The 14,510-nt window shown below is 44.3% G+C and overlaps 1 protein-coding gene across 2 annotated transcripts in view; it reads right to left on the reverse strand.

Moving 5' to 3' along the window:
- LOC119656756 (integrin alpha-PS1) overlaps nt 1-14,510 on the reverse strand; it is a 188,210-nt gene that overhangs the window by 2,108 nt on the left and 171,592 nt on the right. For both annotated transcript variants that reach the window (XM_038063323.1, XM_038063322.1), the window contains 6 exons: nt 8,246-8,457; nt 7,710-8,188; nt 7,397-7,650; nt 6,892-7,334; nt 6,451-6,832; nt 6,291-6,393 (listed from right to left, as the gene is read on the reverse strand). In XM_038063323.1, the coding sequence (XP_037919251.1) occupies nt 6,291-6,393; nt 6,451-6,832; nt 6,892-7,334; nt 7,397-7,650; nt 7,710-8,188; nt 8,246-8,457 (1,873 nt within the window). The remainder of the gene's footprint in view (nt 1-6,290; nt 6,394-6,450; nt 6,833-6,891; nt 7,335-7,396; nt 7,651-7,709; nt 8,189-8,245; nt 8,458-14,510) is intronic.

Genomic DNA, 14,510 nt, shown 5'->3' on the forward strand with positions numbered 1-14,510 from the left:
TCGCTCATAGATTTCGTCATTGTGTAGGCTACGGAATCGTCCATCCTCATGTAGGGGGCCAAAAATTCTTCGGAGGATTCTTCTCTCGAACGCGGCCAAGAGTTCGCAATTTTTCTTGCTAAGAATCGAAGTTTCCGAGGAATACATGAGGACTGGCAAGATCATAGTCTGGTACAGTAAGAGCTTTGACCCTATGGTGAGACGTTTCGAGCGGAACAGTCTTTGTAAGCTGAAATAGGCTCTGTTGGCTGACAACAACCGTGCGCGGATTTCATCATCGTAGTTGTTATCGGTTGTGATTTTCGACCCTAGATAGGAGAAATTGTCAACGGTCTCAAAGTTATATTCTCCTATCCTTATTCTTCTTCGTGTTTGTGTTTGACCAGTGCGGTTTGATGTTGTTGGTTGATTCGTCTTCGGTGCTAACGTTGCCACCATATATTTTGTCTTGCCTTCATTGATGTGCAGCCCAAGATCTCGCGCCGCCTGCTCGACCTGGATGAAGGCAGTTTGTACATCTCGGGTGGTTCTTCCCATGATGTCGATATCGTCAGCATAGGCCAGTAGTTGGGTGGACTTGAAGAGGATCGTATTTCTTGCATTTACCTCAGCATCACGGATCACTTTCTCGAGGGCCAGGTTAAAGAGGACGCATGATAGCGCATCCCCTTGTCGCAGACCGTTGTTGATGTCGAATGGTCTCCAGAGTGATCCTGCTGCTTTTATCTGGCCTCGCACATTGGTCAGGGTCAGCCTAGTCAGTCTTATTAATTTCGTCGGGGTACCGAATTCTCTCATGGCCGTGTACAGTTTTACCCTGGCTATGCTATCATAGGCGGCTTTAAAGTCGATGAACAGATGGTGCAACTGTTGTCCAAATTTCAACAGTTTTTCCATCGCTTGCCGGTGTCATTAGTCTAAGGAAATGTGCTTTGAGCCAATGGGCAGGTACACTAGCATATTCCAGGCGGACATATACGCCATAGACAGATGTGCCTCCTTTAATCTCCAAAGGAACTACAGGGGGCAGAACATAGTTATTCTCACCGATAGCCAAGCAGCGACCAAGGCACTTGTGTCCAACTAGGTGAACTTTAAACTGGTATGGGAATGCCTTGAGAGATTGAATACACTCGGCTAGTCCAACAAGGTCTGGATACTTTGGGTTCCAGGCAATGCTGGGTTGGAAGGTAACGAGGCAGTGGACGAACTAGCCAAGAAGGGAGCAGGGACGCCATTACACGGGTCGGAACCTTTCTGTGGAATCGGAAACGGTTTCATGGCTATGACTCTAAGAAATGAAGAGGAACGCTTGAGGGAACTATACTGGGCGGGCCTACCAGGGATGGGGTAGTCCAGGGTGCTTATTGGGGAATACGAACCCATGTGCACGAAGGAGTGCTTAAACCTCACTAAAAAGAACCTCTGAATCATAGTGGTAATTTTCACTGGTCACTGTTGGCTGAACTATCACCTAGGGAAGCTAGGCATATCTACGGACACTGCCTGCAGGTTTTGTGAGGAGTGCGACCAAACCTCTATACAGGTCCTGGGACAGTGTCCGGCACTTGTGCAAAGTAGGTCGAGGCATCTGGGAGAACACTTAATACCAGATGCAAAGCTGAAACTTCTGGAAGTGGAGAACATACTAAAGTTCCTAACGGTTACAGGGCTGGTTGAGATACTATGATCAACAGGTACACTATAACCAGTAAAGGGGGCACAATAGTTTTTTAAGGACGCGGTGCGACTTTCTCTTAACAGAATAATAATACTTCATTGAAGATCACCTTTCGGAGGTATTTTCGCCTTAAATCTGACGAAATAGGACAGTTACAAGGGAATTCCCGAATCCACGATTTTTTCACGTGATAGTTTAAAGTGCAGTGCCCCGTGCAAGGATTTTTGTGACGTCCTTCTTGAGAAACGATAAGAATGCCACTTTAACCTTCTCAAGTTCGTTCATAAAGATTTTTTCCTAAAATTAATGGACAAGGAGTAGCTTCCTCCAAACTACAATTTTTTATTTTTAACGTATACATATATATCGAGAGCGGCATATCCCCTTCTTTAGTACAAAGCTTTCCTGCCGATAGAGATCCAAAGTATCCATTCGGTTGTGTGCATCCTTTGTAATGATTTAATGAATTGGACAATGGTCAAGAATAGTTGGCCGGAATCGCCTCAAAGATACCCCAAAAACCTAAGAAACATGGCAAAATTGACCGTGAAGGTCCGGCTGCAAATATAGAGGCTTCACTGAAGTTTGCATTTGCGGATGGACCTTAACGATCAATTTCGTCAATTTTTTAGGTTTTTGAGATAGTTCCTCTCTCTAGGTCGACTTTGGCCAACTAGGACGGTGTTTGGTACCATCCCCCAATCCCCTTGATTCAACCTCAGGAGAAGACTGCAATCTTCAACGAGTTGCTTACGTTACGAAAGGTGGTGTCCGAGTAAGCAGTACCGACTTCCTAGCTGGTCCTAAATAGTTGCCGTGAGAAAGTTGCTGGGTGAAGAGGGAATCGCGAATACTCAGTACACATGGGAATACACCGGAAGTTCTCGGACCCGTCGACAGCTCTCTGCCGATGCCGAGATGGGGTGCAAGTTAAGCACTGCCAAGGTGGAAGTTGTGGCTTGTATCAGGAGCCGGCGCCTCTGGGATCCTGGTCGGCAGAGGAGGCAATGAAAATTGAAATGCTCGAAGTAACGCGGTGTGACAAAGTAATGCGGCTGCCGGTGTGGGATGGCAACTCTAGTAAACTGTGGTGCTCCTGCTTTGGAAGAAGTCCAGAGAAGATTGTTTTGATTCGGCAGATGGAGTTGGACGAAAGCCGAGTGGGAGCGCAGTCAACTGTCTTTGCTGAAGAAAAGCGAAAGTTGAAAATCCACATGGTTTCCAATCTTTCTCCAGAACAACATAAGCAAAGGCGTAAAAAACGGAATGATGGAACAGGAAAAATTCCTGGACCGTATTTCGTTTTGCAGGTGGACATGGACAGCAACAAAAGACGTGTAAAAAGCAGAAAGAACCACGTTGCCCGCCGAGAACACCGTAAGCGCCAAACGGAACACAGATAATTGCAAAGTTAACTAGAGAAAAAGGAAAGAGGATGGTGCATTTGAAGGAGACTTCATCCACGGAGTAAAAAAGAAGGGAAAGAAGGATCAAGTCAAGGCAGATACAAATGTTGAAGCGCGAAATGAATAGGCGAGGGAACGTACGGTGTTATAAGAGCAAGTCCGAAGGGAGTGGAGCAGTCTTCCATACCGAAAACGAAGGGTGGCGAAGTCCTCGTTAAAGTAGGTCCGAAGACCACAAAAAAGAGTACGTTCTACGAGGGGTTACTGGTAGAGAAAGCTTTAATTTTTAGTCTAGAGGTGATATGCCCTTTAAAAATCCGAGATCTTGATTGACTCACAGAAAAGGCCGATGTGGAGGAGGTCAACAAACATGAATGTCCACAGGTAACCAATACTCCTGATAATTGTCCGAACCTGCGAATCCTCGAGATAAAAAGCTCGCTGTAGAAGCTGCTAAGCAATACGCGAAGAAATTCCTTAACAATATAAAAATTAATATTGATTGGTTGATATGCGGGGTACGTGGATGCTTCCAACAAGTTCTACAGGTCCTTAGACTATGAGCATACGTTTACAATATGCTGCAGATCTGACATATAGCAGATGCAGCCAGATAGATCATAAAGCGAAAACTTGGCAACGAAAACTGAGGCAGAAAACCGGGCTCGAAGTTTGAAATACCGCAGCGATGCCAACATTCTGAAGCCTAGCAGCGAAGGAAGCATTCTCGACGTAATCTTCGCACCGAATCATTGGCGTCGTCGGTGAACCAGCGAGTGATCACCAATTTGTTGCGTCCGAAGTGGTTGAAATATATGGTGGCAATACCAGCACTAAAAACCAACCAACCGAGAACATCAAACCGCACTGGTCAAACAGGAAGAATAAAGATAGGAGACTACAACTTTGACACCGTTGATAATTTCTCCTATCTAGGGTCGAAAATGGAACGATGGCGTAGGCCAGGACGCCAGACAGCTTTTAGGGATATCGAATTGGGGGATCTCGGCGTAAAACCGGGATGTCAGGAGTTGTTGATTAAGGCATAGACCGGATACCGGTTGTTGTGCTGTTGATGATGATGATGAAGTAGTTGACGCTAATTATCAAGTGTGGAATGTCACGAAGGTGAATATTGGTAGAATCGTTGAAGCTCTTGGAGCAGGCAGAACAGTACGGGAGCGCATTTCGAAGATTGGTAGCGTTGCAGTTGATAATGACAGCAAGGAAAAGGAGGCACCACAAAGCAACCTTTACATGGTTTGGACTTGCGCTGGAAAAGCCGAAGTAGTCACCTTATCGACCCTGCTTACTATATCGATCGGCGAGATGATTTTAGAGTCAAAACCAACGGTTAAGTACCTTGGGTTAACGCTCGATTCCAAAATGAATTTTTCGATCAAATCAAAATAGCGTTGATAAGACTGAAGCTGCAGTTTCTGCCTTAAATCGGGTAATGATGAACTTTCAGGTCCTAAATCTACCAGGAGACGTCTTATTATGTGTGCAACGCAGTCGATTCTGCTCTACGGCGCGGTGCTATGGGCTAATGCTCTTGGCAAGGAGGTGTCTCATGAGCGCCTGGCGCAAGGGCGGAGGCTGGGAGCTTTGCGGATGGTGTCTACCCGTTGTTCTTCTTGCTGGGGAGCGTAAAACCATCTGCAAGTGCAAGCTTGGCAAAATGAATCAATAGGCAGATGGATTGCGCGGCTCATTGGCAATTTAGATCCATGGCTGAATCAAAAGCATGGTGAGATTGATTACTTCCTTATATAGCTTGGACTGGGAAGGTATGTATGAGCTGCAGTGGAGTGGTGAACGATACCGATTACAGAAATCGCAACTTTGCTAGCCGTTTGGGCAAGGAAGCTTCACCAGATTTTTGGTGGAAAGCCCGGTACCGACTTGATAGAGATTGTTGCTACTCTGTTTTTTCACCTTCAAAACAGTAAAAGACAAACGATGGTCCAGTGCGTGGTACCTTCTCGGGTTTGAATGACATCCTTAGCAGCGAAGACGAAGCCCGACCTTTTGATTAACACTTCCGAGGCGTGCGTAAAAGAAGGAATATTCCTTACTGAGTAGAAAAGGTAAAAACTGGTAATGCTTCTCAAACCTGATAAGCCACCTGAAGATCCAGCATCGGACGATCTGCATCCTGGATACAAAGGGGAAGATGATGTTGTAGGAAAGGAAGGTTCAGAAAGCGGAGGCGGGAGGAGTAGTCCACACGAGGGAAGCTTCTTATAAAGAAGAGGGACCGGGTGAATTTACGTTGCCCATTTTCAAGGGCAAGACAATCGCAGTTACGGGAGGGTGACCAGCTCACGGAGCAATACTCGAGGGTATTCCTCACGAGGGAATTGAAGAGAGCTAAGGAGGGTTGGATGGAGTCAAAATCAAAGGAGGGGCGAAGTATAAAGCCTGGCAATTTTGCCGCTCGGTTGATGACATCGAGGCAATGGGTGTCAAAGCGGAGCTCATTGTCGAAAGTGACTCCGAGGCCTTGAGTGGAATTTAAGCAGGATAAGAAATGCCCGTTAAGAGAGTAGGAGAAAGAAGTGGGTGAGGATTGTAGGGAGTAGCAAATAGAGTGGCATTTTCTGACATTTAGCGCTAAACCATTAGTCGAACACCGGAGTGGCCGGAGTGTTTTGCTATATGTACCACTGTATGGGAGGAAATACTGACGTCTAAGTACAAACGGAGGGGGTAAACAAGATGTACCGCATAGTGGCACTAAGGGTGTGCAGTCACCAGCTACAATTTCTACCAGGGTGATTATAGGAAGTATTTTGATTTTAGATAGATTTTTCTTTTGTCTTGACGTGGTTGTACACTGAGGACCCAGAGCTTCCCATGTACTACTACCTCAGATTTCGTGAGAGAAGGAGCTTCGAAAACTCCCTGAAAGTCGACTTAGATCTGCAGGACATCGTCTAGAAAATATTGAAATGAGGGAAAATCTGGTGCTCAGTGAGCTCTGTAATAGAGAGAGAATTCAGGTGGAACCTGGCAGGGAACGAGCGATGACTTGGCCTTTAAAGCGCAGTCCTCTTAAAAAAGTAATGTTCTGGTGTGTTTCCAGGTGAAACAAGAAGGAGAAAGTGGGGGTGGTTTTAGTTTGTGAGAGTTTGGGAGAACCTTTAGCGGGACAGACAGATAGTAAACCGATCTTTTTACACAAAACTCTTAAAAATTACCTGATACTTATGTGTGACAACTGTTCCAATATCTTCCAAAAATTCCATCGCACTTTCGCCTTTTACATCGCCTCCATAGAAGGATTGTTCCGGACTTGCCCATCTGCAACAAATATGTTTGAATAGTACATTTTCGGAATTACAGAGCTAACGTCCTTACCCATGCATAGATAAATCAGCTTTCCTCACGACTTGAACGTCCAATTTTTCATCTGGCTTAATCCCGCTCAATTCTGAGGTTGAATTGGCGAATACTCGGAAAGATAATTTCTTTTCCGTATCTGCCAATCCACTGGGATCGAAACGTACTGATATTGGTACCGAGGCTCCTCTATGCATTGGATTCCCCAAGTTGCATGCTACCACGGTCTCATTGAATTGGTCGCACTTTACTGTGCTATTCTTTCCAGTTGCAATGTAGGCCACGGACGACTGATGTACAATGAAAAGTTGAGCTTCATATGCGGAGTCCGCGTTGTTCGAGATCTGAATATTCAAACGCAACTCGTCACTTTCTCCCAGATTGAATGCATATTCGTCATCTGCAATTGGAAATGGTTAGGATTCACATGAAGGTATATTGTGGAGGAGAAGTTCCCACCATGCTTGTCTAAATCAATCCAACTATGCAACTTCAGTTCAGAAACGCAAATGTCCTTGCCGCCACAGTCTTTCAAAAATACTCCTTCGAACGTTCGTTGAGCTTGTGTTTGGTCCAGAATTGGATTTAAGTAATTGAGCCCGGAATCAGGTAGTTTTGGTTCAACTATTTCATAACTCATTTTAAATTTAATTGGCGTTTGGATGTCCCTAGTTGTTTCCTTAATGTAAGCAGTCTCTTCAGTACATAAGTCCCGGCCGTCCGTTTGGACCTTTAGTCTCCTCTTCAGAATGTTGGTCCGCTTGTTATCATACTCAAAGAACACACGTGAGAACTTCTTCATGTTCGCAAACGTCTCCGCCTCAATCGTGTAAATGAGGTCGAGGGTTTTGGTGGCACTATTTTCGATTGGTTTTATCGCACAACACGTTCCAAATGAAAAACTATTGAAAAGTAGAATTTTAGGAGTCATTTTTGGTCAATTATTCAAATGGGATGGTTTTACCATGTTGTGTTCGACGAAGGGTCACTTTTACAGCCTTTTTTATTTGGATCAATATTTTCTAATTCGCGTGTTATTATCGATGTCCTTATATTAGTAATCGGTCGCGCTAATAAGGCAACAACCGCAGAAGATTTATAGGCTCCAATCACTGTGTCTGGATATGAGTTTCCATCTAAATCTATTCCACCAGAGATAGAGATGCCGAAAGTAAGAATGTTATTCGGCTTCAGCCCCAAGTCCGACGATGTAATGACCTATACAGGGTGAAATCCTATGGGTGACAAGTCTTCAAGATCATTGCTCAGTAATTTACCTGTGATGGCTTTTGTGACAAGCCCTGACTACTTCCTAAGTAGATGTAAACCACGCCATCTCCTTCATAGGGTGCTCCTATAGCAATGTCGTCACATTTGTCCTTATTTATATCTCCAATGTTCGCCAGAGCTAAGCCGAACCGAGACTCTGGCTTCCCGGTTAGTTTCAATGATGCCTTCGTTGGAAGCTTATACTTCTCATTTTGAAACACGTAGACTGCTCCTCCTTCGTTTTTGGAAAAGTAAAAAGGCGCCGCTACCAGCAGATCGGCGTATCCATCCCCATTAACATCGGCTGTAGCTAGTTCATATCCAAAACTTGAAGCAAATTGTTCGCCTTTGATTGTCATTATTGTTGGAATGGGATTTTGTTTTGATTTTGAAAATATAATAACTTCGCCATGACCTTTGGATCGAGGGGCCCCGGCTGCATAGGCGACTTCGTCTCGGAAGTATTTACCACCAGTTACAGCCATGCCTTCAATGGAAAAATCACTATAGCTTTGAATATATCTTTAAAGCGAAATGAGCTTACCTAAATAGCTGTATTTGTCGACAGGTGAATTTTTTTCCGAATGATCGCTGTAGTACATATTCTTATCCCGTTTTAGGTAATCTTTTCCGATTTCTGTTATGTAGATAGTCCCTCGCCATGTATAAGGTCCAGGAGTTCCTAGCACCATTACATCGCCATCTAGAAGAGCTGCCGAGGTTCCAGCTTGACAATAGCCGTAGTCTTCATGACCTCTGAAATGTTGGAAAATCGTTAGGAATGATACTTCTGGCTTATAGGTAGGTTCTTTCGACAAAAAAAAAAAAAATAAAATGGGTTCAATGTTATGCCATGCTTTTTAATCAGCTTTCAGATTTGGTGGTGCTGAAAGGTGTCAAAGGTCAAGCAGTGGACTGCAGGCAGCATCGCTCTCCACGGAGGTTGACATCCAAGGAACCAAGCCTCGAATATACCAAAACCCTTAATTGGTGGTGACAACCACGTCCTGTATGAGGTGACCTTTCTATTAACAGAACACTGCGCACCTAGGCCGGAGAGTCGATAAATATGCGTACCCTGCCCGTAGGATGATTGCATTCGAACTGAGCGTTATTGATACCTTGATGCCTTCGAGAGTGAGCTTGATCTTATCGTGTTACGGGGGGCTATGAAACGGTGGGGCTCTTAACTGCCATACTTGTGAGATTCCAATAATTGAAACTAATATAAAGAAAAACAACAACAACAAAGAGCAATCGGGACCCCATACTGCACACAAATTGGTCAATAAGGCAAGGGCACATTTCCGCAGAACTGATAACCAGGTGATAACATCCAACAAGGAAAAAGGTGGAAAGTCTGATAGCGAAACTAAGCTAAACATTCATCTTGTATGAAGATCACAACCAACTAAGATTTATGATCAAAAGACAGCAACCAAGGAGAAGTACGTTTGCGATTAGTATATCAGATATTAGGGAAAAAACAAGCCTCAGTGCAGTAGGCGCAAGTTCTAATTGGCATTTGCACTATCTGAAGTGAGGTCACCAGAAGATGCCCGCAAGAAAGTTCCGGATAGTCTGTAAGTCCTCAATGGGCCTACCCAAGAAAACGGGAGCAAGAAACCCAAACCCGAACACAGGAGGATGGAAACCTCGGATAACCCAGGAGCAAAGGGAGCAAAAGGTCTCCGGCTTTTTTAGGAAAAGAAATTTATCGTGCACTTTATTTATGGCCAGATGTGTAAGGGATGGAGTACCAAGTGGGCATACGTTTTCAACCAGCTTTGATACTGGTACACTGCGCGACGTAGAACACGGCAGAGGGGCTCAAGACCATGGTCCTTAAATTGTTAGGCTTGAAGGGAAGATAACTGTCGACATGTGCTGGCAATGATATACCAGGGGCACACATGGGGACAGTGCATCTACGCAGATGAGAGTCTCCACACTGTGGAGAGTATTTAGAAGTAAAGCGGGGAGTAAAGGCAAACCCCTCACGATCGGGGTGGATGATCGATCTCTGGAAGCGATAAAAAGCCACCAGTGCAGGTATTTCGGAAGAGATTCCTGAAGGAATTATAGAGGTTATGGAAGCTGAAGTCGCCATTGCTTCTCCACGGCTGCAATACCGACGCACGCAATAACATCTGGGGAAGCAGTGACCGAATCGAAAAGCTGAGTACTTTCCTGAATTTAGCTTCGAAGTATATATGATTAGCACCAGGCAAGGGTCCTAGACAAAACCTATGGTAATGGCTAGCTCTGACTTTTACGAATTAGCTAATCAGAAACTGAATGGTGTCGATGGAAATCTCTAAACTAACAACTCTGAAATATAGAGAATAGTAAGGAATTCCAGCAAAAAAGATTGGGATTCTAATGTAATGAAAATATAAGCGAGCGGCTATGCACTCTGCACTTGCGAGGCGAATTTAGAAATGTAAGAGAAATGTAAGCCTCACTAACGTTCACGCCCCCACAGAGGAGATTGCAGAGTTGGAGAAGGATTCCTTCTACGGGGCAGTAGAACGGACGCTCGGAACTTGTCCCAGGTATGATATTAAAATTATGCTTGGAGATTTCAACACCCAAGTAGGGACGGAGCCCGTATTCAGGCGAAACGTTGGCTCCCATAGCTTACATCAAAATACAAATGATAACGGACCGCGGATTATGCCATTAGCAGTGTCACACGAAATGGTTGTTGGAAGCACCTTGTTTGCGCGGAAAGCGGTCCACAAACGTAGGTGGGCCTCTCCAGACGGGACCACTTTCAACCAAATTGACCAAATGTTGATCGGACGCCGCCATCTCTCAGCCTTGATAAATGTCAGAACATATAGAAGGGCCAATATAGACTTGGATCATTATCTCGTTGGCATGGTGTTCCGAGCTCGAATAACAACACCACCCAGAATCCCCTCTGACAATCAGGTGAGAGTTAAAACTGAAGCCATCCACAACATAGCCCTCCGCAACACCTACACCTACCTACACCTGAAGAACGTCATCATAAATACGGCCACAAACATACTTGACCCCTACTTTTGCGCAGTCAGAACGGCTGGTTCGACGACGAATATAAGCTAGCAACGGAACGGAAGAATACTACATACCGAGTAATGTTGCATTCTCAGAGAACGCGGGGACGCACGGGGACTTATCACGAACTCCGGCAAGCGGAGAAGGGAATTCACAGATGGAAAAAGGTAGCCTGAAATAACCAATAAGTCTGTGAACTAGAAAAGTACAGGGAACAACCGCATCAGGCTTTGATGAACTACTGAACAACCAGAATATCGACGAGTTGGAGGTCCCGCCAACTAAAGACGACGGACAAATACTGTTGAAAATTACAACCCACAACAGCTACGACGATGAAATCTACGCACGGTTGTTGGCAGTCAACAAAGCCTATTTTGGGTTACAAAAACTGTTCCGCTCGAAACGTCTCACCATAGGATCAAAGCTCTTATTGTACAAGACAATGATCTTGCCAGTCCTCATGTATTCCTCGGAAACTTGGTTTCTTAGCAAGAAAAATTGCGAACTGTTGGCTGCGTTCGAGAGAAGAATCCTCCGAAGAATTTTTGGCTGCAGACCGATCCCTTGAGCGATAGCCAGGTCTTCCTGCACCAGGACTCTACCTTCTTGTAGGTATTGGTCAAATCATAGTGGAGTCCTCAACGAATTCTGAGCATGCAGCCGGATGCCACGCCAAGGAGTTTGATGAAATGACCAGTCGAAAACCAGATCAAGTATCACACCCGTTACGTGAAAGCCTCATGCTTGCGTCGAGTCCTCGGGGCACTCTGACTTGAGATAATAAATAAAGGACGTCATACCTATGGACGTGTTGATGAGAAGTCAAAAGTGGCAGTAGATAGGTCACACATTAATAAAGGACAAATACTTTATTGGGGATTATCCCATGTAATGGAACTCACTATCCCAGGGTGAATGACGAGTATTTCGCCCTAGAAACACGAGGCACAGAGCAGTTAAGTCCTGGTGGTTTTACGTGACCATCAGTCGCGTCGGCCTAATTACACGGTACAAGGGTACGTTTATACTCTTGACAGGCTCAGCATTAATGCTGGTGGATACTAGACTACTACTACAGAAACTGAGGAGTACGGCGTCCGAGTCGTAAAACGCAATTCCGCGCTTAGCTCACGACCATAAATCCTCATAAAACTCCTACTAGGGGGTCAAACGAAAATGACCGAGCACGAAACACATCCTCCAGGAATTCTCCTGAGACATATGAACATGGAGTGCTACCCCGGGTTCCACAGTTCCATATAACCTCCGATGAGGTTTTGTGGCCTACTTTAGGTGAATCCCCGTGCAAACTCGGATCTGATCGCCCAAGGCCATGAAGCATTAATCTACTTTATCATGATTAGCAAGTCAACGTGAAAGTAACGTTTCCTGGTGCCATCACTTGAAGGTTCTTCTTAGCCATCTGGTGTTGATTTGGCCGACAGAACTGCTGTCTCGTTTGCCATTTTGCTTTGAACACCAGACACGGAGCAGCGGGGGGATAGTGCAAGCTTCTCGAAAGTCGTTGGAGGAGCTGAAGCACATTAACAGAAACCGACAAGTGTGGTTAATACTTTATGTCCTATATAGAGATTTATGGTAACGATACATTCCTCTGGATTTTCCATTTGATATTTAAAATGCACGTGGAAACTATACTCGGTGAGCTTCGAAGAGCTAGCTGTTGATTTGGTTAATTGTTTGGTTGTTTTAAGGCCTGTTATCTGGAAGGGGACAAAACAAGTAGAATCATCTCTGGCAAGTTCGAGTCCAGGAGCCACTTCGTGGAATTCACAAAAGATATTAACCCCTGATCCTACAATACAAGATTCATTTGAGATCGCCAAGAAACGGTTTTCCTAGTATCCATTACCTGGCTTTAGTTGGATCTGGACAATCACCCGTACGTATAACAAGGTGTGCCGATTTGAATGGAGCGATCTATTATTGGTTAGTGGCTCATCCAGGCGGCTGCAAGCTTGTAGGCGTTCATATGTCTCGCTCGTACCTCACATGATTTAGCTGTTTTAGGCTGGGAAAATATTTCTTAATTCAGCACGGCGATTATCACTTTTCACAGTAGTCAATCCAAAGGTTTACTAAAAGGGTTAGCTCATTGGCTTGTTAATTTATCTTTAAATACTTTAACTTTTGGAACTCAGACGGCACAGATATTGAGCTGACTAGACTTTTCGGTTCGTCTTTGCGATGATTGACTAGCTAAGAGGATGTAACCCCTGACTATAAGGCTTTAAACGTGGCTTGACTATCAGTTGAAATACCTTAGTCTTGCTGAGAAGTTGGGTCATACTTCAACCGGTGGCAGACTTCCTATTGCCAATATCTCTGCCGGCAATACGCTGGCATATTCTACAAGACTATACTATTCGCATAAGTTGTGTGTTCTTTAAAAAAACTGTCGGTTCCATCTCCGCTTTTTGGTCAATGGAAAAGATAGTGTCAAAGCCTTGCGACACATGACCGATCTTCCTCTCCCAGCTTGTTGGGAATACCGAAGCCACCGAATTTCCCAGGTTTCGTATAATGTAATCCGTTGGAGTTGCCTAAAGGTGTAAGGTTTAACTGTCCACCATCCAACAACTTCCAAATTATGTTAAGAATGTCTTCTGAGCAGCATATGCGGCTCTTTGAATCCTAGTAATTTTTTTTTGTACGTTTTGAGTTTGCATCCTTCAGCCCGAGAGCTACATGGCACCTTAGAACCATGGAGGAAGAGTGCAAATTTCTCGAAAAATCGAGAAAGGTCTCTATTTGATAATAATTACCGATTAGATGAGGATCGCAACGAAAAGATGGAAAATATTTTCTAAACAACTGTTTTTATATATACTCCTTGCACTGTTTTCCATTGTTCAGTTGGATTTCAGCAAATGATGTTACTGATAACATATAGACGACAGTCAGAAATAGCGCGATGACGATTTCGAATACATATCGAATCTACTCTATACAAATATCATATTTCATTTTGGAAAATATCTCTTATCTTATTTTTTGAATAAAGCGGCATAAAAGCTATGATTCCTGGGTTTCGCCGCCGTAATCATTCGTTTAATATTATTTAATAGTTAAGAAAAAAAGCAAACATAGATTACGATAACTGTATAGATTTTTGTATGTTATGCAATAAAAATTGGCTGATAAAATTAGTTGTACTGATATGAGGTGCTGTGAAATATCATGCTATGAATTTGGTATCTTTGGTTTCAATTAAAATCTTTTCCCTGGTGACCGGGCAAGTCACAATGGGACTATGATGAATTTTATGAAACGGACTACGATAGAATAAGGAGAGGTTGTGTTGTTAGATGCACCATCGGAGAAAGGGTTGCTGGTATTTAACCAGGCACCAGGGTTCGAAGGCAGTATCACGAGCGTCAGCCATAGTATTCCCGTACTCAAATCAACAGCAAAGACCTCCAAGACCAAGGCGGTATTCAAGCTAGCAGTTTCTTCCCTGAAAAGCCCTGTTGTCGAACTGGATGTTGTGAGTACTCCTGCCTCGAAGCTGTCGATATCAGAAGTCCTGGCACCGGCGGAAATGGCCATTCATTCCAACCCTCAGTTTTGATGTTAATGAATCTTCAGTTTCGATTGCTTCCATGTGGCCCTTAGGTATCACATCATACCATGCGACGACCACTTCTTTGGGGATTTTTCAGTTTGTGCATCCGTAAGGTTAGGAAATCTTGGAGGAAGTGAAACTCAAGATTATTTCGCACAACGCATCTAGCTTCAAA

Source organism: Hermetia illucens, chromosome 5 (genome assembly GCF_905115235.1).
Source record: "Hermetia illucens chromosome 5, iHerIll2.2.curated.20191125, whole genome shotgun sequence".
Lineage (NCBI taxonomy): Eukaryota > Metazoa > Arthropoda > Insecta > Diptera > Stratiomyidae > Hermetia > Hermetia illucens.